This window comes from Salminus brasiliensis, chromosome 22, assembly GCF_030463535.1.
Source record: "Salminus brasiliensis chromosome 22, fSalBra1.hap2, whole genome shotgun sequence".
NCBI classification, from domain to species: domain Eukaryota; kingdom Metazoa; phylum Chordata; class Actinopteri; order Characiformes; family Bryconidae; genus Salminus; species Salminus brasiliensis.
This window is the reverse complement of record NC_132899.1, coordinates 22,227,008-22,251,320: the sequence shown is the minus strand read 5'-3', so window position 1 is coordinate 22,251,320 and position 24,313 is coordinate 22,227,008. Positions and strand designations below refer to the sequence as shown.

The 24,313-nt window shown below is 41.4% G+C and overlaps 1 protein-coding gene across 1 annotated transcript; it reads left to right on the top strand.

Moving 5' to 3' along the window:
- The first annotated feature begins 1,976 nt into the window (after positions 1–1,976).
- Positions 1,977–23,305, top strand: kcnj19b (potassium inwardly rectifying channel subfamily J member 19b). Its single transcript, XM_072666887.1, has 3 exons — positions 1,977–3,159; positions 17,797–18,013; positions 18,730–23,305. The coding sequence occupies exons 1-3, from the start codon at positions 2,488–2,490 to the stop codon at positions 19,383–19,385; spliced, it is 1,545 nt and encodes a 514-aa protein (XP_072522988.1). The 5' UTR covers positions 1,977–2,487; the 3' UTR covers positions 19,386–23,305.
- The last annotated feature ends 1,008 nt before the right edge of the window (positions 23,306–24,313 follow it).

Below are 24,313 nucleotides of genomic sequence, written 5' to 3'. Positions count from 1 at the left end.
ACTGACGCTATTCAACCATATTATGAGCGTCATTTCATTATTCAATACGTTTCCTTTTGCCTGTAAAGTCATTTAACATGGGAACTCTCAAGGCTATAAGGATATGAGCTGCCCCTGGATTGCTGATCCCCCCTTTTACTAAGTGGACTATTACACAGGAGATTATTACAGCCCTAAATTCAATTCACACCCATTTCATGGTTTGGCCTAACCATTAGCCTATAGGCCTGGTAGGCCTGATATCATTTTAATGTTTAATGTGGCATGAATAGTATGCAGCAGTCAATCTTAAACCCTTAGTTTTACAAGCTGCTCTAATGCTATATGCTGACCAGCCAATAAAAGAGAAAGCGTGTGTGTCGAATAATCTATTCATCCACATTAATCCATATAAAATATAATGCCGTAACACACTTTCAGGATTCATTTTGATACTCTCAGGTTTAAATAATTTATTAAATCTGGCATACACTCACCAATAACTCTATTAGAGACACTATACTAACACTGGGCCTTCGTTTTGCTCTCAAAACAGCTTGAATTCTCTGTGGTGTGGATTAAGCTTGGCATGAATGTGCTGCTAACCTCCATTTCTACCAAATCCCAAAGTTGTTCTACTGGACTTAAATATGTGACTGGGAAGACCACTGAAGAGCACTGCAACTTATTGTCGTGTTCCTGACCAAGAAAACATTCCCCACTCCATTACACTACCTCCACCACCCTGGGCTGTTGGCACAAGGCATTTTGAGCCCATGGATTCCTGCTTTAGGTGCCAAATTCTTACTCTACCATCTCTTCCAGCGTGCCTCGCAGAAATTGAGGGTCTTTAGACCAGGCTACATTTCTACAGTCTTCAATTGTTCAGTGTTGGTGAGCCTGTGCCCACTGCAGCCTCAGCTTTCTGTTCTTGGCTGACAGAAGTGGAACCCAATGTGACGTTTATTTCACCATTATGTTTATGTCACGCTGAAAATCACTGAGATCAGATTGTTTCCACATTCTGATGGTTGATGTGTACGTTACCTGAATGAGCTGCTGTGTATCTGCGTGATTTTATGCCATGTGATTGGCTGACTAGATAGTTGCATAAATCAGTAAGTGTACAGATGTTCCTAAGGTACTGGGTGAGAGTGTGTTGAATGGCCTATGCTTTTCAAACACCTCAGAGAAGAAATGGTGATTCATGGTCAGGTTTTATCAATGTATATTATTAATAATCTTCAGTGATGTTGGAGGAGCATCCATTCAGCTCCCATCTAACAGCATTATTTTCTATTTTAAGGGAAAAAATAACAGAACATGTCCTGATGGATGTAAAATGATGAAATGTTGTACAGTTGTGGCTTGGACATCTAATAGTACCCACTTAAATATTTTTGTTTACTTCAGATGGTAACATAAACATGGTAAAAACATGGTCAAACACAGTAAACATGGTAAAAACCCATTTTCCTAGACATTGTGAATGGTAATGGTAATGATGAAGCATTGTACAGCATTGGAACTTCTGGTGTGTGCATACAGATCACACCCCACACCTTATTATATATAAAGGGCAGTGGTGGTGGCTCAGCACCAAGTTAGAGCACCAGACTATTGATGACAGGCTTGTGGGTTCGATATCTAAACTCGGCAGGCTGCCACTGTTGGGCCCTTAAGCAAGGCCCTCCCTGCTCCCTTGTCTTGTATCTGCGGAACACAGCATCCACACTCGTAAAAGTCAACGAAGCCATAGAAGAACCAATTTTGGTCCCATGGAGAAGCCTCAGACTCCCTGAACATGTGCTGAATTCTCCAGCTCTGAGGTGAAGTACCATCTCTGAACAGCAGATGGCAACACTACACTTCAGTTCCTCGACCCCATTCTCCACTAAATCCCATTCGCTCCGGAGATAGGCGATTGGTTTGTAGGCGCGCGCGCGCGCACGCACGGGCTCTCGCGCATCCTCCCCCTCTGCTCAACGTGGGCTCATCACAAGCACAAGTGCCGCAGTTTGTCCGTGTTTTGTAGTGGGTTAGTCATTACTACTACAGGCTGGGAGCCTTCGGGTGCCAACACTTGGACGGGACACCAGACTGGGGACAAGGGCTGAGAGGGAGATGGAGACAAAGAGAAGAAGCTCATTCGTGCAATAGAGTAACTGTCTCTGTTTAACCTCTCAGAGTTAGACCACTTTGAGAAAGGACAGACAGAGAGACTAGGAGGACTCTGAAGGACTCTGGCTGATCAAGAAGATGCGCTTTGAAGTTCTGGACTGAAAAGGCTCCTGACGCTTGGACAGCTCCTGGACAGTCCTCGTGTTCAGTCTCATCATCTATGGATTTCTGTTCTGAGGCACTTCTTGGGAACTGCAAAGTGCTTCGTGATCGCTCAGCCCAGCCGAGACGCGCGTGACCCATGCCGTGCGTAAAGGGGGCGTCCCGCGGTAAACTTCAGCACCACTCTTGCGCACGCTATCCCGCCGCCACCGCAGCTAACTGACCATGTCCGCCATCCGACGGAAATTCGGCGACGACTACCAGGTGGTCAACACCAACACCGGCGGCGACTGCTCTTTCCCGGCGCCGGCCAAGAGGAAGCGCCAGCGCTTCGTGGAGAAGAACGGCCGCTGCAACGTGCAGCACGGCAACCTGGGCGGAGAGACCAGCCGCTACCTGTCCGACCTCTTCACCACGCTGGTGGACCTCAAGTGGCGCTGGAACTTGCTCATCTTCCTGCTCACCTACACGGTGGCCTGGCTGATCATGGCCTCCATGTGGTGGGTGATAGCCTACATCAGGGGCGACCTCGGCCGCGTCCACGACGACTCGTACACGCCGTGCGTGGCCAACGTGTACAACTTCCCGTCGGCCTTCCTCTTCTTCATCGAGACCGAGGCCACCATCGGCTACGGTTACCGCTACATCACCGAGAAGTGCCCCGAGGGCATCATCCTCTTCCTCTTCCAGTCGCTGCTGGGCTCCATCGTGGACGCCTTCCTCATCGGCTGCATGTTCATCAAGATGTCGCAGCCCAAGAAGCGCGCCGAGACGCTCATGTTCAGCCAGGACGCGGTCATCTCGCAGCGGGACGGCAAGCTGTGCCTCATGTTCCGCGTGGGCAACCTGAGGAACAGCCACATGGTGTCGGCGCAGATCAGGTGCAAACTCATCAAGGTAGGCTACATGCTCATCTACCGAGAGACCAGAAACCACGTGCGTTATTGTGGGACTAGAAAAAGCGTAGTAGTGAACCCACGAGCTGACCAATTTGTCATAAAACGCAAATAGGCATCAGTAGACCCCTACACAGAGTGAGGGGTCGTGCAGGTCCCACTGCACACTCTACATTTTCTACATTACTCCAGGCAATGGACCTGCAAAAGTACATGACTCTTGTCCAGCTCAAGTCCAGCTTGGAAATCACCAGCGTTTGCCGGGAGCTTGTTTCAGATGGCCTAAGCTGGTCTTTAATGGTCAAGGTGGTTGAAAAGGTGGTCATCCAAGTGAAAACACACATTGGTTAGGCTGTTTGACCATCTTAGCTCTGGATCTTCATTTGAGCACGACCAACCTAAACACACTGGTTGTCAAACTGGCAATACTGGTTGACTAGTTTGGTCAGTTTGGTCGAATTGGCCATACTGGACGACCATCGTAGTTAGACTGGTCATGATGTTGGACCAGAAACATTAGGCTGGTCATACTGGTGGACTTGCAACATCAGGCTGGACAACCAGTTCGGTTAAGCTGTTTGACCAGCTTAGCTATTGATCTTCATTTGAGCTTGATGGTCTTGCTTGTACCAGCATGACCAACCTAAACAAGCTGATCGTCCAACTGGCAATACTGGTTGACTAGCTTGGTCAAGTTGGTCATGCTGGTACACTAGCAGAACCACCAAAAGTAAGCTAAACCAGTTTCAGGAGGGTACATTCATGTCCCCAGGAGAGCCTTTTCACCACCAAATGTTCTCAGCATTTCAGCACTCAGCTTAAAGTAAAAGTAGCTATTGAAGACGTCTATGAAGTGACCAGAAATGAACATATGCTCTGAATTGGCTCACATGACTACACATGGCCTTATCATATTTAATCTATAAAAAGCTCACCCAGTGTGATGTTACATGAGTGTCATGATCCATTAACAATCCATTAGCCTCTTCCTTTAAGAACCTGAATCTCACATTGCTTGGGATTAATTAGTAGTTTTTTAAGTCACAGCTTCAGCCCTAACACGCTTGATCCAGCTCATGAAGGGCTGATCATCAGTTAACGAGCTGGATCGGGGCAGGGAGTAGTTGGAACTGTGCAGGGCGGTGGGTTGCCATGACTGGACTTGAAAAGCGCAGCGCTGAGTGAACACATAAACAATCTGACACTTCCAGTTCTAACTGTTATTCAAAGTCACAATCTGATGGATATTATTTAATTTATACTGGATCAAACTGACAAGGAAGGAAAACATAGCTGAAACAGATTTGCCAGAATGAAATCAATGAACTGGTTCACTGCAGATAGCATTGGTGCCACAGAAAAATCCTCCAGTTTCAGTTGTGCATCCCTAATTTCAGCATATTATCAACATATCATGTCATGAAAAGTGAAACAAATCGGGATGTGATAAAACTACATATGAAAATTAAAATTATTTCATAAATCTTCATAAAGTCCAGTAAAAACATTCCTGCGATCTTGCAACACCTGCAACACATCCAGGTGTAATTTCTTTCCCATTGCCAGATTTAAACAGACTTTTAGATGTTGTGATTGGCTGAACTGTAAAACTTGTCCCATGCCTGGTACAAGAAGCAAATTGCAGCACCCCTTATAACTTCAAGGAGAATGGGTTGGGCTTGTAGGTCAGACAGACAGGTGTTTTCGGTGTGCTGGATTTTGTGACATTACAAAAACGACATGCTGTTTTTACTGCTTAATGTCCATAGATGGGGAGTAAATGGTATGGTTTAATGCTGTCAGTTTTCTATGATATGGACCCTTTAAAATGTATGTTCTTTTTCATGAATTTTAAATGAATGTCCTTTTTAAGGGCCACAAATTGAGCCTTTTCAATTGGTTGTTGGTTGGTTAAATTGCTTGCTTGCTTACTTGCTGTTAGCAGGAGCTGCCGGTTAGAAACTGAGAAGCCTTTATTTCATTTATTTAGTCAGTACATATTCAAGGGCAAGTCATTCATCTCATTTTTTTTTTGTTTGTGCAGCTTAACGTGCAGCGTGCAGATCCCCAGCCTTGGGCAGTCAGATGCCCCTGGGCAACTGGCCCCAGTAGCCTGGTTAATAATTCGTTCCTGTCTACAGTGGAAAAGATCCTTTCTGGAAAGTCGCTCCTTTGATCACACTGCAGTTACGCTGTGAAGTAATGGGCTCGCACTCAAAAAAGGGACAGATACCACAAATGTAAAAGAGAATGTAGTTCTAGACATGTGTTCACCTGTATGTAGACTACCAGATGTATGTCATGCTATGAATATGGAGAGCTCTCTAATGGGACCATTGCTAAGGAAACAGAGCCTCCATCAGAAGAACTCCATTGTAAAAGGTGACCATTTGAATGCGCTTATGCAGAAAGAGTTCTAGATAGTGCTGAAAAAGCTTTTGTTTTTGACCCATAACATATTGGAACCCTTTTTGATGCCATGTGGGTTCCTTTGTATTTGAAGAACTATTACATTTGTCAGAGAATAATTTAAGCGTTCAAATGGTTCTTTGAGTTACCATGGTCCTTTACAGAACTATAGCCTTTACTAAAAAACCTTGCTGAACTCTCTCTGAATATTTATTAGGCTTGTAACGATCAATGAGGACTGTGTTTTAAATAAGTACAGAATCGATCTTCTGTATCTTACAGTTACTCACCTAATCAATATATTACAGAAATCCACAGAATGTTTGGATAGGGCTGAGCGATATGATAAAAATACTATATCACAATATTTAAAGACTTTTTTGCAATACACGTTATTTATCACAATAAATGTAAATCACAGACTAAAACATCAGTAGCGACAGATCCTTATACTACTATTCTCCCGTACGGAGTACAGTGATTTATTCAAAATCTGCTGCACTTCACTTAATTAACCCAGTCTAATTATACTGTTAGTAATGAAACCTGTAGCTGATCAGTGTTTATTAAGCACTAACAGTCTCCTCCATATGCTTAGAAAAACATATTGTTATCACAATAAAAAAAATTATCACGATACGATAAAATAACATAAAATAAAATAAAATAATATGTTTGAATTTGCAGTAATGGGCCAAATGTTTAAGATATCCAGTACATGGTACAGTTGTGTCTTTACACAATGCACTTGTTACCTGGCTTTAACGGTATGTATGGGAGAATTGTGAGTGTTATTGCAGACTTCTATTACCAAAGAATAGCCAAACCAGTTTGCACAGAAGTCCCTGAAGTTACTGAATAATACACCCTAGTGTTTTATATGTCTTTTTTGCATTAAGGGGTTAATGGAAAATCCAGTTATTCAAAAAATGGAGCATCATTGAGAAATGTGCTGTATTATACAGACCGGTATTACATGAAAGGGTTGTAACTTTGTATTTCCAAAAAAAAACAAACAAACAAAATACCCTTCATAAATTTCAGTGGACGTCACAAGGGACAACTAACGAAGGGACGAATAGCTTCTAAAACCTTTGCTCACATTGGTTAAATGCCAGCTAAAAGAGGAGTGAAATGTAAACCCTCTAAATTGTGTGTAAAGAGAGTGAATAGCTGACGTCAGCAGATCTCACTGTGGACAGAGAGCTAAAAGGCTAAGTCTCACCTCTCATAGACTACACCCTCCTCTCTTTCTAAAAAACTTGGGTGACATACTGTCGCCCTTTTCTTTCTCTCTCCAGCCTTTATTTTCCTTTTTTGTGTGTCTGGCAGCTAGATCTTTCTTAGAAATGCTACATGATGTTTCACTCCCACCTTGGAGTCACCGCTCACAATTACAGTTCCCACCTGTTTTCAGGGCGAACCGAACCATTTTTTGTAAGTAGAAGTAATCAAATATTCTAGAAATAATAAAAGTGTAATATTTTAACATTTTCTCCTGTAAGTCACAGGCTCTTAGAATCAGACTAACCCCCCCCCAATTCCTAATCTGGTTGCAAGCATTTAGACCTTCTAATCACCACCACTGTAAAGAGATCAGAGCCAGTATATGTTTCTACAGTTAACCATTTCACATCAGATCACTCTGAATGAATGGTTTACATTTTAACGACTGAATTATGCAAATTTGAAAACCTTTTGAAAGAAGAAAGCTATCAGTCTGCGTAATAGCAGGCCATAATACAGCCGTAGTGGTACTCCTGGACATACTTGTGGACGTCACACATTAAATTCGGGAGTGTCCAGTGATTTTCCGAATCTGCAGCTGACTGCAAAGAAGAAAAAGATTATAACAGTGTGTGTCCTGAAGCTCTCTGCAGTGATTTCAGTGAGCTCACCGCTGGGCAGAAACGGATACTGGGAGGCCACCTTTATTGATCTTAAACAGAGCTCACGGTTGACTACAAGGTTAAACGGTGCATGATTGCCATCCAATTGGATTATACTAATCTGAGTTTAGGAAGTTTAGGAAGAGTCGCTCGTTTCCTGAGTGCCCGCGCTGACTCCCTAAGGACACGGATAAAGCAGCGACTGTCTCATTCCAGGCATCCGTTTCCTCGGAGAAGCCTCGCATTACTGTCCGTACATCTCAGACGCTGCACAGATATCATCTCTGTTCTTGCTTCTCTAGCTGTCAGAGAATGCTGGAGGGCGGTGGTTTAAAAGCCATGGGAGTGGATCATTACACCTTTGAAAACAGCCTGGAGAGACAGCGAGGGAGAGGCTGAGTGACAGGGAGAAAGAGACGCAATACTGCATAAAGCTCTCTGCCCAAGGTCACTCGCACTCTTTACATGGCCTGAAGCACAAACACACGCTACATTTGATTTTGTTGATTAGTTTTGTTGCATTCTCACTGATTCTCTTCTTGAATACAGACCATAGAAGCTTAACGTGGCATTCAAAATACACTACCGGTCAAAAGTTTGAGATCACACCCAATTTTTTTGTCCACTGGCAGCGTTGCATGGCCCCAGACAAGCCTGCTTTTCATACTTTCCTCCTGCAGCTCCAAGCATTTCTTCATAGAACTACAAGTAGAAGCTACAAGTGTTGTCTTTTGAGCTGCCAGACATTTTGCTGCACCAGACATCTTCCTGCACCAGGCCTCTTCAGTTGTCTGTAGTTTCTAAGAGTCTTTTTGATGGAATAGGAATCTGTACTCACCGCACTCTGTAAGGCTAAATCTGTCATTTCTCTAAAAGAAGGACAGACACTATTAAGAGTCTTGCAAGGTCAATCTGTCTTCCTTTGCAAACTGTCTTTTTCTAGGCATTGATAGCAATTAGGGCAATGTATTGGCAAGAACCTGGCGGTACAATACGTGTCACAATACAGGAGTTATGATTCAAAATACTGCGATATATAGTTTTTTTTAGGACATTTCAGGAAAACACAGTATAAAAAAACACAGCATCATCTGTATTAAATACAAGAAAGTTACACTCATAAAGCGCCTTTTCTAATACCCAAGGACGCTTTATAATCATCTCTTCACAATCTTTTACACTCACTACTCAACTTTACACACACCACACACACCACCAAGAAGCAGCAGCCAATTGCGCACAGCGTAATCTGAACCCAGAAATGACTCTTCACCTGGAGAACTGTATCGAGCACAAGGGGGGTTTACCCTGGACAGAGTGCCAATCCATAGCTGGGCATACATACGCACTCATTTAGACACACCAGGACAATTTAGAGTAACCAGTTCACCTGATGGCCATGTTTTTCGGACACAGAAGAGAACATGGCACCCAGATAGGGACTTGAACCCTAAACCTAGAATCGAACAATTCTGCCAAAACCTGTTCTCACTCTTATATTACCCTCATATGGCGTCCCTACCAAGATCCCAGTGCTGAGAGACAAATGTGCTGACCACTAAGCCGTCAAGTCACCCACCGTGCAATTTTTTAACTCGGTTAGAACAGTAGGATCAATAGACACAGTGCGACACTGCTATCTAGTAGCCAGGGTTTAAACACAACTCAAAATGGACCACTGTCTGCCACAAATCTTTGCATGTAAACTAAACATTAAAAATCAACACTGTCTCTCACACGTCATAGAAGTCCAGATGCTACCAGATACCATGGAAGAGAGTGCAGTAGCACGGCCTGTTCTTATACCTTATACAGCTCTTATAATGAAACATACAAAGGGTTTGTAAATTGTACATTATTTGCATCAAGTTTAATGTACTTTCATTGCTACAGACCAGCTGTAAGTTGTTAGCCAATGACAATGACACTAAACTGTCCTTTGTACCATGTGGGGCAAAGCAGGGCAAGATTTTATGCATAGCACCTTTCATATAAAGTGGCCATTCAAAGTGCTTTACATAAATACAGAAAAATAGGCCCGGGGCTCACAAGTTTAAATCCCGAGCCATGCCGCTTTGCCATCAGCATCCATAGTCTGAGTGAGCACAGCTAGCCACCGGGTGGGTAGATGGCACTTTCTTCACTCTTGTTGATGTAGGCCGGCACTGGCGTTTATTAGCCAGTGCTTTCCTCCGAGCGTGTCAGCTGCGTGGCGATATTGCATTGGTGGCGGTTTTAGAAGAGGCGGTGGCTGACTTCATATGTATCTAAAGGAGACGTGTTAAGTTCTTACTCCCCTAGTGTTGGGAGCATTGCTAGTCCAAGGGGGAGTTACATACAGGTGGGTTAATTAGCAGTACCTAATTGTGAGAAAAAGGGAAAATGTACATATGTACAAAAATAAAATTATATATATTTAGAAAAATTATATATAAAATTATATATAAGTAGAAAATTATACATAAAAATAAAAAGTGCCTTTGCAGGATAGAAGTGTTGTAAGTTGAGCAGAACCTCCTCAGCGTGGATTTAAAAGAGTCTGATGTCAGGGCTCTTCTAATGCCCTCTGTCAGCTGGTTTAATAGCATTTAACAGCACAGCAGCATGATAGCTAAACACTGCTTCAGAGTTCTTCTAGGCTGATATCGCTGCAGCACATCAGATAAATATGCTGGTTCCTACACCATTAGGACATTTACAGACCAGTAATAGCACCTTAGTACCTATTCTGTAGCATACTGGTATCCAGTGTAAGGATTTAAGAATGGGGCAATATGATCCTTTCTTTTACTCCTGGTGGGAACTCAGTGTCCAGTGACCATTTAAGGAACCGTTATTCACATTGACGTTATTCACTGGACCTAAATGTGAGTAAAAACTGGAAGGAAATCAGGAGTGTTCTAAAACTTTAGTGTATAAAGGAGCAGTTAAAATAAGCTTGTACACTATTTGCAATTTTCGCAGTTGGATTAATTGCCTGTTTTATTTAGCGCCGCTTCCGGCCTTTCTCTTCTGCTATGCCCTCAGATTAATTTTCTATGAGACCGAGCTGCTGCACGAACACCCTCAGTTTTATCTGATAGCAAACCTCGCTAAGATCCTTTTCGCTTCTTTATTTTTTTATCAGAAGGCGGCAGTGCCAGTTTGGGCTGGGATATTCTCTGTGATATACTTTGGTGGCTTCCTAATCATCTTTTCGGCGGCGAGCAAGACGAAGTTAGAGCCGGAGAGCGAGGGAAAGCGAGGCGAGACGGGATTAGAGGAACAGAAGAGGAGAGCGCAAGGGGAGAAGACATGAAGGGCACACTTGATCACAGCTAGAAGGACTAGAACACTCAAGATTTGTGTGTGTGTCAGTGTAGAGTGAGAGGGGGTTGGGAAGGTAGGTGTTGTACTCCAGGGTTTGAGAAAAGGAGAAATTGATTGACAGTCGATGTCTCTCCTCGTGCTGAGAGCAGTGGTGGATGTGAGCAGGCGCATTGCGGAAAGGCCAGGTGACGGATGGCTGACTTCACTGACTCTTTTCCACTTTTCCTTATGCATCTCTCTCTTCTCTTTCTCTCTCTCTCTCTTTCTCTCTCTCTCTCTCTCTCTCTCTCTTTCTCTCTCTCTCCCCATCTGGTGCGCTCCAACACAGAGCAGTAGATAGAGAAAATGTCCAGTGGACAAGCCTCCACAGCAGCAGCACATCTCTCAGCAGCACACTCACATCAGTGTGCAGAGTAAGCACTCTGTCCCGCCTCGGAGATTTACACCCTCACTACAACACTTACACTGGCAAAACTAAAACGGAGGTGAAAACAAAGTGCACATGTCTCAGATTAGACCCTTGGTTTAGTTAAAGCCCCATAGCTCCAGAGCTTAATTAGTCAATCAGTCAATCAGTAAAAACTTCACTTCTCCAGATGAGGCAGTTTCATCTCTAGCATTTTTGTTGGAGATATATATGAACCTATGTCAGTGCTCTGAAGAACTGAATGTTCGTAGACCTAAAGAAAGTTGGAATACCTCCACAAAACAAAACAATTGTTTATAAATTCATGGTTTTTCTTGGACATCCAAGCCAAGAACCTTTCAGAAACCTTTGTTCTTAAGAGTTTAGTTGTGCAATAACCACAAATACCACACAAAATAATGCTGAAGCTGACAAAGTAACTTCCAGCCAAACTAGAAAAGATGAACAAGTATTAATGTCTAGTAATTGGAGTTGAACACCAGTCACCAGTTCAGTCACCAGCTCTCCTTTTGAACTTCAAGCTTCATGAAAAGTTCTTCAAATTGAATCTCACAGCTTGATGGTTTTCTGCTTAGACACCCATAATTATACTCATTAGATAAGTTCCAGGTTTAGTAGCCTTGTTTCTATAGATTGCAGACTTATAAAATAATGGTTCATCCAATAAAACTTAAAATGACTTGTAACAGTTTAATGCCTTAAACAGTCTATAGCCCGCCGGCAGGGCCGATAGTGTTATCACATACGTCTACTACCAAAGATCAGCCCCTACAAGTCCCTGTAGCTACTGAGTAATATGTCTTAGTGTGTAATAAGCCTTTGTGCATTAAGGGGTTAACCACAAAACACATAAATCTATAATAGTAATAATAGTAAATTAGTTAGGTTACAGTATGGTGTATGTGGGTTTTATAAAGCTCCCTGTATTAAAAAAATCACCTTGCGTGTTTAAGATGGTGGTAACTTTAGGCTCCTGCAGATGAACGAGGGTGGGCTTGGGCTATAAAATACCTGCGGAGTGTGCAACGGGCTTCGTAGATTGAGAAGAGGTGGTACAGTGTAGTGAATGTCTGGTTAGATTGTATAGAAAATGGGCCACAGAGCAGATGGTAATGATTGGCAAAAAGAAGTGATGGCATTTGGGTGTGCTAAGTGTGAAGGAAGTAACTGAATCTGCAGGTGTTTCAAAGCGTACGGTTATATGGGTCTACCAGCAGTGGCAAAAATCCCAGTCTACAGGTGACAATTCTTTTCGGTCTTAGGACCTTACAAGTCATTAAGTGTGTATTTCTTACTCACTCACTCATGTTTAGCTGGCTAAAGATTCTACACAAAGGGAACGTTGTTGGTACTCGAATAGCTTTTGGTGCTTTGCATTAGTGACACTGTGTGTTCTTGCATTCTTTAGGCCAGAAATGTTCTGAATCCTACATACAGTGTAAATAAATAATTCAGTGTTCAAAATGTTCAGTGTAAAAGAAATATCTTTCTAACAACAAGCTTTTTGTTTTAATAAAGTAGCAAATAGTGGAAATAGTTAGTTGAACACAAAATCAACACTCTTAAAAATGGTGACGGCCTTAAAAGGTGCTAAAAAGGGTTCTTTGAGTGATGCCATAGAAGAACCAGTTTTGGTTTCAGTTCCAAAGAATCATAGAACCTTTAAATTAGTGAGAAATATTCTATATGTATATCTATGTCTATAAACCTTTAAAAGGTTCTTCCCACACATTTAGTTTATAAAATTGGTTCTTTATGGAACCAAAATGGTTCTTCTGTGGCATCGCTCAAAGAACCCTATGAAGCACCTTTATTTTTAATGGTGTAACTGTATTAATGTTATATAAATATTTCTACTTTTAACACTTCATTTGAATTCTTGTTTATTGAATGTATGACTGCACATCCAGCATAACAGCATAAAAAAAACAAACACAGTGTGTGTGCTCCTGGATATGTGAAGAAAGCAGATGGATGTAGCGTGAAGACAGGAGCTTCATGGTTAGAATAGCAGGGCTTTAATGCTGCATCTCCTGGGTGTTGGATCAGACAGACAAGCGCCTCCAACGCTGTCATTATTAAACATCACCTGAGACTTTGCAAGGGGGATCGGTGGACCGCGGGCCTAAACATTGGCATTGCAGCTAAAGATTGCCCTCCCAAAGCTGCTGTTCTCTTCAAATCACCTCCCAACTGCTGGGAACCAAAAACCTTGGGGGCTGTCTCAATTCCCTATCATGGGCTTTCCCTTCAAAGGAACACAAAAGAAGAATGTGCCAGCCAGGCTGTGGACAGCCATTCGTGTTCAGCTTCTCTTATCTCTACAGAAGAATGGTCCAATAATGGTGCAGTACACAGAAATGAAGGGAAATGAACTGATTTCTTTTGGCAAATAATGTGTTTTTGTCAAGGAAACAGGGCTTTAACTTTAATTTGCAGGCGTAGAACCACAGGAACTCAATCATTCCAGCAGTAATAATCAGAACTCTCTCTATGTTCGGTAGCTCCAACGGCTGACATCTCTTTATTCCTCAGTGGACGTTGTAATATTTATGGGTTTCTGGTTCTGGTGCAATCTTTCATGGAAAAAAAATGCTTGTGTGTAAGTGTGCGAGCATGCTTACGCATTGGTACGAGCATGTATGAGGTAAGTGTGTGCACTGGCAGTATCACACTAAGGCTGACGTGTGGGTACTGTGTCTACCCAGTGAAAAGTCGCACCCCTTTGCTCCGGGTACACCACCATGAGCGGAGCTCAGTCTGTTCACCATCTGGAGCCGCCAGCACAGGCGGCCAGCTCTAACCCACTCTCCAGCCAGTCCCTTATGCTCATTCAAAGTCAAGGGGATACACATTGGAATTAACAAATGAACCGATGCATACTCTCACACTTTAACTGTACTAAACTCTCTGTAATTCTATAGAAGAGTAACTCTAGTGCATAGAGTTAGAAAGCAGCACACAGCAGATCCCAGGGAGTGTTGGTCATGGTTACCCGTGAGTGGTTATGCAATCCGGCACCGATGATTCTGGTGCTGTACGTGGGCTGTAAACGGGGTCCTGCAGGCTGATGGCAGGAACAGTGTATAAAGTGTGTTTAGTGTATTTTTAACAAATAATTGCATGCTTACACAATGCTAGATTTGATTGACAGTTTCACTCCTGTTGGCAAGCTTAAAGAGCCCATAGCATCGAAAAAACTTATTTTACCCTTTTTTTTTATTAAAGTTTCAAGACATACCATAATCTCATATATAGAAATCAAGCTGCAAAAATATATATTTAGCAATTCAGCCAACATTAATGTAGCTCCACCCATTGATTCAAGAGGGGGTAAAAAGTTGATGTAAAAAAATGTAAGAAATACTACCGGCCTACTACCCAGAACATGCCAATTGAGATTTTAATGGACTGATGGTGGTTATTACATGCACAAAAGGTGTTAGTTTCACTTTTTATATTTTATTGTTTTACATATTAACATATTAAAAAGGTTTACATAATGCTAAACTCAAGCTTGACTGTGAAACATTTTTAAAATTGTTTGTTGTTGACTTTTTGATATAATGTTAATCTGGCAGATATGCTTTTTCATTGTATCAACATTTCATGATAAATGGACCAGTTAAAATGCACCAAAACAACATGGATGAAATTCCATTTGTATTGACTTCCATTTTTTCCATTAAAATGTGTCACAGCGTCACAGCCTGGGAACTCGTGACCCCCAACTAGCTCTACTTAGTTCCACGAAATATTGTATAAAATACAATATTTTAAAAAAAGTATTATAAGGACATATTAAAAATGTCCTTATAATACTTTTTGATTTGTGAATCTGGCAGTTATCCTTTTTAATTGTATACAACTTTCATGAGAAATTGGTCAATAGAAATGCTCCAAAATGACCTGGAATGAAATCTTTTTACATTGACTTCCATAAAAAATGTATTTTTAAAAAAGTTTCTTTTGACCTTCTAGTGTAAGGTTGCCTGTTTGGGGATTAGGCATTTCTGCCTGACAGGGAGGATATGTTGCTTTTCATAAGCCTGTCTAATTTATTAGGCATTGCTGTTACTGTGTTGGAATTAGAAGTAGTCCATCAGCATGTCTGGAACGCAGATGTCAAAGGCGGGATGTTGCTAGCTCAAATCCAAATTAGAGAACGTGTAGTATTTCAGCATGCAACATGGATTTGACATCTGTACAGTTAATTAACAAAATCAGACAAGCTTGCTCGTGAGCAGTTGCTGAGGCAAACGACTTTCACGCTTCTCTGGAACATGAACGGTAATATATCTGTCTGCACATTTGGAGTTTATTTATCACTCCAGAAGAGTGTAGTGAAATCAGCACTATGCTTTTACTTATGTGCTTTCACTGAGAATCACTAGATGTGTACTTTCGGAAGAAGAGAGAACAGAATTTGCCACACTGGGTTTTTGTACCTTTAGCAGTTATCAGTATGATTGGCACTGATCAGACATTTCGAGAGAGGAAGTGCCTAAGCAGTCTATTGCAGTTTTTTTTTTTATTCTGAATATGTTACAGAAACATTTTAAGAAGCTGAACATGTACTAAATAATGACATAATGTACTGATGTTCTCTCAGATATTACTGGTGAAGAGCACTCTCGACAGCCTAATGAACTTAATGAAATAAATAAAATGACCTTTTTTAAAAAATAATTTTTGTTACTGCCAATTAACTCACCCATTCGAAGCCCCCCATGAACCAGCAATGCTCCAGACACTATGAGGGTAAGGACTTTACACTGCTGGGCAGCCAACACGGTTCACTGCACCAGCCAACAGATGCCTTTGCCGGCCCACGTTGCTTAAGAGTGACGAGGGGAGAGAGCACGGCCAGTTGTGCTCTCTTGGACTCCAGAAGCTGATGGCAAAGCCTCACAGCTCAGGAACTAGTGACCCCCAGGAAATAGTGGTAGCCCATTAGACCACTAAGGAGTCCAACTTAAGTTTTTTTTCTGTTAAATATTTGCCAAAGGTTTACTTTTCTTTTGTATTCTCTAGAACTCTCTACTGATGTCTTCTGACTATATCGACTGAAAAACTGTGAAATTCAGGAAGTTTAGCTTTGCATAGTTTTTGGATTTCACTTGAATTTCTAAACAATTGAATTAATCTGATGGTGGAACTGAAAACTTGTCATTACCATCACCAGATGTCATTTCCATCACAACACAAAACTTGTGTTGGTAATGATTTGTTGTGTTAATGACAAGTTTCACTTTTTCGGGTATAAATTTTGTTGCGGGTTTGTTGAAATGCACTTTAAACACATATAAATACAGAATTATTATTATTATTATTATTTAAATAAACTTAAATATATTGTGTGTTTTAAATAATAATAAAAACACACATTGGGATTTTTCTAAAAAATAGATCACTTTTTATAATTTTCTTAGAGAAAATGAAAATCATAATGATATTAGTGCATTGTTTTTTGTGTGGAGCAATTAATAATATATTTAATCATTTGTTTATTTGCTGTTTATTTTGTAATGAAGTATTTATAACATGAATTTATAACTTGGGGACATTAAGATTCCTCTAGCGGAAGAATCACCCAAATGTGAACAAGATACATATGTTTTATTGACCATTTCACAAGTAAAACTACTTGCATTTTGACAGTTCACATACACAAATAGAGCGCAAATGATTAGCAAGAAAGAATTTCGGAAATGTAAGACAATTATAACAAAGTAAATTAGGTAAAATCAGTTAAAGCAATCAGCGAGTTATATTTGACTTTGACATAACAGCATGAGAAGCTCTCAATACACGTGCATTTTTAAGTAGACCTTGACCTTTCCAATATGGAGGATATGCTGACACATCACAGTGACTGAAAACAGAAGCAAGTATGTCTATCTATGTATATACTGTATGTGCCTGTGTTAATATCTGTTAATGCCTATTAGTGCTGTCTTATGTAGCATTGATTAGTGCTAGTTTAATCCTCAGTGTGTGTATGGGGTTAAAATTCCCTCCAAGCCCCTCAGAAATTACACCAATGATTGATCCCATTATAACATGGCATAATCTATTAAAACTCTCTTGTGTCAAGCATAGCAGTAATAGATGAGAGATATTTAATTGCATGATTATATTGGAATCATAACCACTTCTCCAATAACTGCTAAAAATAATGTTTATTTTTGTCCTAATATTGTAAACTGATATTTGAATGTCTTTATTGAACTCCAGAAGGGTAGAATGTTTAGGTAATGCTGAGCTGCTGCACTAAAATATCTGCATTTTATTGGTTTTAATGGATTTAAAAACCCAGTTTCTACAGTTTATAAATGGTTGTGTATTGTTTATCCAATAAAACAGAAGTGTAGACCAACAGAAAAAACGGTTATGCTTTTTTTCATTTCTTAATAATAATAAAATGATGCTATGCTTCTCTGGTTGTGCCTCAGGTTGTGAGAAGATGTCACAAATCTTTCAGGCTGCATAATCAGCCCACTCTTTTCTCCATATATGGAGGGCAATTTCTCTGTATTACTGTGCTGTAGAAACTCTCTCACTCTGTTTCTGCCTTACTCTCTGAATTTCTCTCTGTCTCTAGTCTCGTCAGACTCCTGAGGGTGAGTTTCTGCCTCTGGACCAGAGGGAGTTAGACGTAGGCTTCGGGACGGGCGCTGATCAGCTCTTCCTTGTCTCTCCTCTCACCATCTGCCACGAGATAAATCCCAAGAGCCCTTTCTTCGACCTCTCCCAGCGCTCTCTCATGAGCGAGCAGTTCGAGATCGTTGTGATTCTAGAGGGCATTGTAGAAACCACAGGTTAGCGTCCTACTGAGATTACTGGATAAACAAACGGATCAGGGCTCTAAATGATTCATGTCCAGCCATTTTGAAAAAACAAGGATAAATATAGTTGAACTAAAAGCTGAAAGCAGTGCTTTACTGTCTGCATGTTTTAAATTGATCAGATTTTAACAACGTTTTGACACTTGTAAAATAATTTACTGTATAGTGTAAACAAGTGATAGAAGTGTTCTGTGGTACAAATAAGATCCTCAATAGCTATTAATATGTTGTGAAGGTAAAATCAGCAATTCCAAACATAATGCTTGTGTACATAAAGTATATCAGCATATAAAGTCTATCAGTCTTGAAGGCAGTTACTGTTCTGTTTATGAAGAAGTGCAACCAATAAATAATAGAAACATATACTACCACTCAGTTAATATTGAAATGTCTAGGTAAGAAGAAACTTCAAAAAGTTGGTTAGAGTGGCATCCTATTACAGTACCACAGAGGGATTCAGTGAGCTCTTAAAAACCACACATTCTTTCACTAATGTTTGTGAAGACTAGATGCTTGATTTTATACACTTGTGGCAACGGGACTGCATTTAATGATTAAGAGATGTGTCCCAGTACTGTCCATATAGTATTTTATGTTCATGGTAAATAAAATTAAATATAAAAAGAAACAAAGAACATTAAAAGTAAGTTTGTGCCCCTGACTGACTTCTCGCTCTCTATTCCTTAAAGGTATGACCTGCCAGGCCCGTACGTCTTACACTGAGGACGAGGTTCTGTGGGGTCACCGCTTCCTACCTGTAATGTCTCTGGAGGAAGGCTTCTTCCGGGTTGACTACTCGCAGTTCCACAGCACCTTTGAGGTTCCCACACCACCCTACAGTGTCAAAGAACAAGAGGACACATCCTGCCTGCCTTCCCCAGCTCCCCCACTCACCCCTACCCCAGGTGATCCCAGAACCAGTCGTAGGGAGCGCATCTTCTCTCTGGATGCCGTCCCGCAAGAGGAGTCCATCTCTAGGCTGCCCAGCAAGCTCCAGCGCATGAGCTCCAGAAATGGCAAAGATGCCCTAAAAGCTAGCAGTGGGCCAGCAACACAGCAGGCCATCGAGAAAGCCTCCAGCACAGGTGACCTGCCCCTGAGGGTCCAGCGCCTAGGCTCCTTTGCCAGCCCAGAGGAACCAGGGGGAAACCAACAGCTCCAGCTGAAGCCTCTAAAGATGGGTTCAGAGGCGCACACCCAGTCAACGGAAGAACTAGAACACCACAGACTGACTCCGCTGCCTCCGCCCATTCCAGGGCCAAATCTCAAACCCCTGCCTGCAGTCGGCAGCCGGCCAGAGGACAATCTGCCTGCCAAACTGCGTCGGATGAACGCGGACCGCTAAGGCATGAGCCAAGGCACTGCTGACTTGTAACCATGGACTCAAGACTCGGAGAGACGAGCAGAAAGGCTGCAGGAAGCCAGAGCTCGTAATAAAGCAAGATTTTAATATATACTTAGACTGGACTATACTGTGCTTCTTTTAACTCAGTGGTTCTCGCACCTGGTCCTGGAGTGTCCCTAGGTATTGCTCGCTGGTATCAATAAAAGTCAATACCACAATATTTTTCCAAATACGCTGATAAAATAACCAGATCAGTATCACAGGCTCAGGGTGAGTATTTAAAATCTCTATGCCAAAAGAACATCTTCCAAACCTCATATAGCTTCTGTTGACTGGACTGTTTTGGCTTCTTTTAAAGTAAAGACCTACACTTTACTGACAACCGAAAGGAAACCTCTTATTTCTTGCATGTTTCGGTATTTTTAACTGTGCATCCAAAAGCATTACCCTTCCTCTCTACTGAAAAATCTATCTCAAGGCCAACTTTTGCTGCTAACTGGCTTTAGATGATCTGAGCTGGACCCCAGCAAAAACATGCCCTATGTGGGTAAGCAAGGTAGGGCTGGTCATGCTGGTCAGGTAGTTTGCGCTGGTAGACCGTCTAGACAATTACACTCATCTGAAAACATACAACTAACCTTGGTTAACCAGCTCAAGCTGGCCAGGTTTTTTTTTTTAGCAGAACTCTCTTCCATCATTTAGCGTGATGCTAGCCAGTACGCTAGTTGCTAGCTAATGTGTTAGATTTGGCCGTTAGTATTCTCTCCCAGCCGTATTCAGCCATCCAGTGATGTGACGAAAATATGAGGTTGGTTGGCTTGGAGACTTGTGACTCAGAGGAAGCACATGCTAGCCTTGACCCTCATACCACTAGTAGTAGATAAGGGGAGTCTCAAGTGGGTGGGAATTGGAAATGACTATATTGGATAGAAAATTCTTGTGCATTTTCTATGCATTGTTTGGATCTCCTTGCTCCCCAACATTTCTAGATAGCCAAACAGCATTTGCTTGCTGCACAGCTTAGCAGATTTGCATGAAACATAGTTGAGATTTTTGACGAGGCACTCTGTGTGCCTCTGAAAGCTACGCTTACTTGGATAGTGAAAACACAAAAATTGCCAAGTATTTGTTGAATTCAATGAAAGAATTGGGCAGAAATGTCCTTTGGCATGTTTGAAGCCATTCCAGCAGTCGCTCCTAGCATGTTTCAGCCGAGCTAGTCAAAGAAGATGGCTACAAAGGCATGGGAGAGCATGCCCTCTCTGGCAGTTAATACAATAAAACAATATTCTTTGGCTTTAATTAGATATTTAAATATGTATGAAGATTTTTGAAACCCCGGCCACTCTGTAGCCACTGTGAGCCAAGCAATGTGTTCATTTCTAACTGAGAGACAGAAATGCATTCCTTACTTTTTTCTATGCTTCGCTTCAGAGGGGAACGTTTTCCGAACAAACCAGCACTCCAAATGCAGTATTCTCAAGCACTGTAAGCTTCAAGCTGTAACCATCACCTCATTGTTATAGACAGAGATCCCGTTTACACCTGGTCACTTCATGTGACTAGTCTCTAGACTGTATCCTGATAAGATTTTAGCCACATGCATTTACACTTGGTGGACAAATGCATCTCCAGTTAGACTGAAGTCTGATTGTTACGTGGGACGGAATATGCAAAATCGATTGTTGTGCAGCAGTTATTACTGTAGTTTTGGTAGTCAAATGCCATGACGTAAACCACCTCCTGTTTTAAATGCATTTTGAGGGTGTTTACACTTGCATTGATATGTGGTTTGACCTTATCCGAATATAATTGTGATATTCCAGATGGATGAAGTGACAATTGTAAATGGAGTCACAGTATGTGCTACTAATTTAGTTAATAAGCTTAGGATAGCATATTCTAGTTAGTTAATCTACTGTAGATAAGCAGTGTTACATACTGCTACCATTGATATCAACCACAGGCACTGTTTCACTGGCCTGGAGGTCGATATCATGCTACCTCACGCTGCCAAGCTGAGAAAAGCTGGGGCCGGATTTACAAAAGCTTTCCTAATTTCTGAAGTTCATAATAACGGGCCTCATTCACCAACAGTTCTTAAGAAGACATTTTGTCTTACTTGATATTTGTTCAATTTGACAATTGTCATTATAAGAGCAGAGCTGTGAAGAGTTCTGTGCTTTAAAAACACATTATGAATCTGATGTAGACGTTTTGGTTGGACTTTTGTCAAGAACAAAGTTTTAAAAATTCTTTGGAAGAAATTGGTGAATGGGGCTCAATGTTCTTAAATGCCATTCTCCAAATAAGGTCTCAGATATTCTATTGAGAATGTCTTAATTATTTCCTTTTTTAAAAGTAGCTTTTTGTAACATTGCCTTTCATGCTGCGTTTTACAGCTTATCATAAATGATGCAAATGGAGCAAAATGAAGGAAAACGGACTCAAACTAGGCGTTTGAACTGGGAGTTGCCAACAGGGAAAAACATTCTTGGAAAATGTGACGTGACACTGGAAAGCCCTTATTTTCCTTATGTAGTAACAAAAAGTACTTTAAGAAAATCTCAAATTTGAATCTGGTTAAATTAAACATTAATTTTAGTAATTCAGCTAGCTGATCATTTTAGAGACTGACCTTCTGAACTATATTTAAATTATAGTTACATATTTAAGAATGTATTTTTTAAGAATTTCAATTATTCTAACATTCTTTCATAAGACAAAAGTTATCCCGAAGATAATTGTTTTAGAATAACTATTAATCCAGTATTTTAAAAAGCACATCTAAGAAGAATTTCTTTCTTAAGACACTTTTGTGAATCCGGCCCGTGGTTTGTAACACCATGCTTGATATTAATGAGCGCCTACTTTAGAATTGAACCTTGTCTTATAAAAATGCCATTTACTTCAGATGAAATCTTCTTTTAAAAAGTCATGCATTTAAGATTCGGCAGCCCCTGCTGCTTACCGGCAAAGCTCTTCTTCAGATATGCTTATGTGCATCTTTGCCAAAGTATAAATCAGCTTTGAACTGCAACAACTATTTCTTATGACCAGTTGTCCAGTGCTACTGTGAACACAGAATTATAGTATACCGGCATATTGCCCAGCACTAACCCTGTCCACCACAGATGTGTGCTTTCCTCCTCTGACACCCACTTCAACTTAATAAGGGATTTCCTGTTAGCTAATGAGTTGGATCAGATGTGTTACAGCAGAACTAGAAGCTAAAATGTGCAGGACAGGGGTAATCCATGACCAGGACTGGGAACCACTGTTTTAAATGATTACACAAAGGAAACAGCCATGCCTCCTCGCACTGCTTTGTTCAAGAATCGAACGGATGACGAACACCGGCACCATTCATGTAAGCTTCATAGATACAGAATCGAGACGCCGTGCACGCCTTTAGTTGCTGTAGTGCAAATATATTCACATATATCAACTCTGCTATTCGTTTATTTAACTCGTGCCTGGTGGAACTGAATCATGTTGTCGTTTCATTTCTGATAAAAGCTCTACTTTCAAGTAAATAAGTTCTTTAGATGAGTTCTTTCAACATGTTCTTTAGACATGACATTTAGAAGTATGTATTTCTGTCTGTAAAGGCTTTACCATGTGAAAAAGGTCTTGTCACACATACCTGTCTTTCTTTAAAAGATCACCTAAACGTGCACATAACTGTGATTCTGACATAGCAGGTGGTTGGTCCAATGAACTGCACCCTGCAGACCTCATGAGGCAAACACATGGACTTGGGACTGCTTCTCCTGTCTTGGCAATATAGAACTGCAATACAGAAAAGCGGGATGTCGGCACAATGTAAACTGAATATATGCATATGCTTCTACATGGAGATTGTTCTGATAATATTTTCATCTATTTAAAGGTTCTAATAAATGATTTGGGAAGTTCTATTTTCGCGTCACGCCGCTTGTTATGTATACCCGAGGTGGGTAGCTGTATCAGTGAATGAAAAAGAGTTCTCAGTGACAGTCTAATTGGCTTATTGTGTTCGAACATGACATCTGAGCCGGTGTTTAATACAGTGGCTGTGAAAGACACTGTGGCACAGGCCATTTACATCAGGTGCCATCAGCGCACAGCAACCAGTGACCCGCACGTAGATAGCTATTGGTAATTACTATCGCTGTGGCAACCCCGAGGCTCTCACCTCAGGCCTTGGGCGGAAGTGAAAGTAATTCAGTTAATTGCCAGCAGGACATCAATCACACGGGCATTTACCATGCAGAACACGACTTCATTACTCTTAATTGTGCCCGTAAAGGAGAAACTTCTCTGGCATCATTCATTACCACAGCAATTCGGCATGGTGTAACATTCGCCAAGCCAGGGAGAATCTGTATGACTCACGTAGGGGGCGATTTGGCCTGCAGTAACGCACTTTATGTACTCGGACAGACGCCAGGCACACCTGCAACTGGTGCAAAAGCACCATAACTCAGTCAGGGTTGGGATAAATCCATTCCATGTGGCCCTCCAGGAGCTGCCGTGCCAGGGACGTTCGCTTATTAGCACTTGAGCAAACATTTGAGTGTGTGAATGGCAGAAATTTAGCAATTTCCTTGCTAAGAGTGACAGTTTCACAGCTGTCATTTTTCCCCCATGATGCCACGCCAGCAGGGAACATGAAACAGGACTGCTATGTGGACAATAAAAAATGTACCAGGAGAGGTCATAAATCAAGAACATGCTGACCCGTAACAATGGACCGGCAGATGAGTTAGAGTGCTTTCTTTTTATGGGGGAAGGTAGCTAGCCCTGGCATGAAGGACAAGGTTATTTCCCTGCATTTAAAGGCCCTTCGGAGACATCATATCGATTTCGGGGTGCCGTCAAATGGCTTAGGACAAATGTTACATCTGAATAATCTAACTTATGGATAGACCAAAAGTTTGAAAAAA